At 48.6% G+C, this 2,002-nt stretch overlaps 1 protein-coding gene across 1 annotated transcript in view; it reads right to left on the reverse strand.

Annotated features, from left to right (window-relative positions):
* The window catches only part of Nup188 (nucleoporin 188), a 57,759-nt gene that overhangs the window by 14,233 nt on the left and 41,524 nt on the right, over positions 1 to 2,002 (reverse strand). Inside the window, exons 21-22 of the mRNA XM_004640471.2 lie at positions 1,063 to 1,183; positions 874 to 940 (exon numbers count right to left, since the gene is read on the reverse strand). Coding sequence (XP_004640528.1) covers positions 874 to 940; positions 1,063 to 1,183 — 188 coding nt within the window. The remainder of the gene's footprint in view (positions 1 to 873; positions 941 to 1,062; positions 1,184 to 2,002) is intronic.

Below are 2,002 nucleotides of genomic sequence, written 5' to 3' on the forward strand. Positions count from 1 at the left end.
CTCAATTGCCTACTCAGTGTGTCCTGGGGGCAGGGCCAGCACGGCACACCAGGGATGGAACCCCAGCCGCTGCACTCTGCCTAAACAGGTGCTTTAGTCCACTGAGCTATTTAGCTGGCCCTTAAAATAGAATTGACAGTAAGGACCACCTTGAGAAGCAACCTAAAAGATCATTAACTAGGGGACATTTTTACTGAAATTTTTGTTGTTGTTTTAGTTTTTCGTGTCGAGGACTAAACCCAGGGCTTCCTGCTTGCTACACAGGCACTCTACCAGGCAATCCCTGCCCCTGGAGTGAGTTTTGATTAACCTACACATAGGATACATGGAACTAGTAAAACAAGACAGATCTACATATAGAGGCATAGAAAGAAAGCTAAAGCAGGCAATACAAGCAGAGGAAGAAACTTAGAAGACACATCAACTTGTTAATAAGCTGCATCTAGGAAATAGATTTATAAAGGGCATTTTGCACTGAATAGGTATTTCTAATTTTTTTTTGTCTTTTTGAGACAGGGTCTCGCTAGGCAGTTCCCTGCCTTGAGCTCACTTTTTCGTTCAGCTGGTCTCGAACTCCCAAAGATCCTCCTGCCTCAGCCTCCCAAGTGGATTACAGGTGTGTGCCACTATGCCCAGCTTCCAGCAATTTTTTATAAAGGTCAGAAAAATGATAAGGTGTAGATACTTGTGTGCACCAAAACAATACAGCATCGTATTGGCGTTTCTGCTTTTCTCTGCCACAGGGAGAAGTGATAATCAGGCCAGCGGAAAGGAAATCACCTCAACAACAAGGAACTCTGGGTCCAACCAAGTGGGCTCTCTAAGCCTGGCTCCCCTGGTGAGCTCTGAACTCCAGCAACGGCCCTGCGTTACCTGCTGTGCAGCTCTGTCTCCTGGCACAGGTTCAGGATTGCATGAATCAGCTCCAGGATCAGGCAACCTGGACTCCAGAGAAGACACATCAATGGCACAGCCTAGTGTGGCGGCCCCCATGCCTTAAGGAGGAAGAAGCAATTTTGCGGCCTACTCATCCCCATTTCTCTTTGCCCATGCTGTCCTTACCAATCTGCTCCCGAACACCATGGAAGTTGTAGCGCCACTTGTGGTAGCTGGGCAGCATCTCCTTCAGCACAAACATCACACAGGGCACCAGGCCTTGGCTCTGGGTACTACCAAGCTGCCCCTGCGGGAGATCACGCTATGAGGCCTGCACCGCACACAGAAAGGCGTTCAGATACTCGAGATCTAACTCCAGAAGCACCGACAGGTTCAAAGGGAACCGAGGCAAACCCTAGACGTCAGTGAGAACAGACGCGTCAGAAGCAACTTCAACACACACACACCCTATTCCTGACAACTGAGCCCATACTGTAAATTTCTTTAAAAGAAAAAAACAATTAAAAAGACTATGTGATGGGATCATAGAAGGTACATACAAGGAGAGGGGCACAGGCTAAATTTGGACAGAAGGGAAAACTTCCACAGAAAGGATCTAGGGGGGTCGGGGAGATGGCTCAGTGGAATAAGCGCTTCCCTGGCAAGCGCAAGGGCTTGAGTTCAATCCTCAGTTCCGCAAAAAAAAAGAAAGGATCTAGAACTGTCAATGAAAAATGCCGGTGTCACTAACACGATGCCCAACTGTCCCTCGACCCAACCCCATCTCTGAAATACCAGAAAACAAAGCTGAGATCCATTTTTTTTTTTCTTTTTTCCCCAGAACCGGGGATTAACCTCAGGCCCTTGTGCTTGCCAGGCAAGCGCTTATTCCACTAAGCCATCTCCCCGGCCCCTGGGATCCAAAATTTTTGCCTGATAGTATTTGCTCTATTTAGTTTCCTGATGTTAAAACTGGGAGCTCCTGGGCTGCCGGGATGGCTCAGTGGCCTAAAGCACCTACTTGGAACAAGCGTGGCAAAGCACAGGGACCGCGGTTCGATCCCCCAGCACCACATGCCCCCTGGTGGGCTGAGCTGGCCACATACACACACACACACAATAAATA

The sequence above is a fragment of the Octodon degus genome, unplaced genomic scaffold (genome assembly GCF_000260255.1).
Source record: "Octodon degus isolate 3935 unplaced genomic scaffold, OctDeg1.0 scaffold00123, whole genome shotgun sequence".
Lineage (NCBI taxonomy): Eukaryota > Metazoa > Chordata > Mammalia > Rodentia > Octodontidae > Octodon > Octodon degus.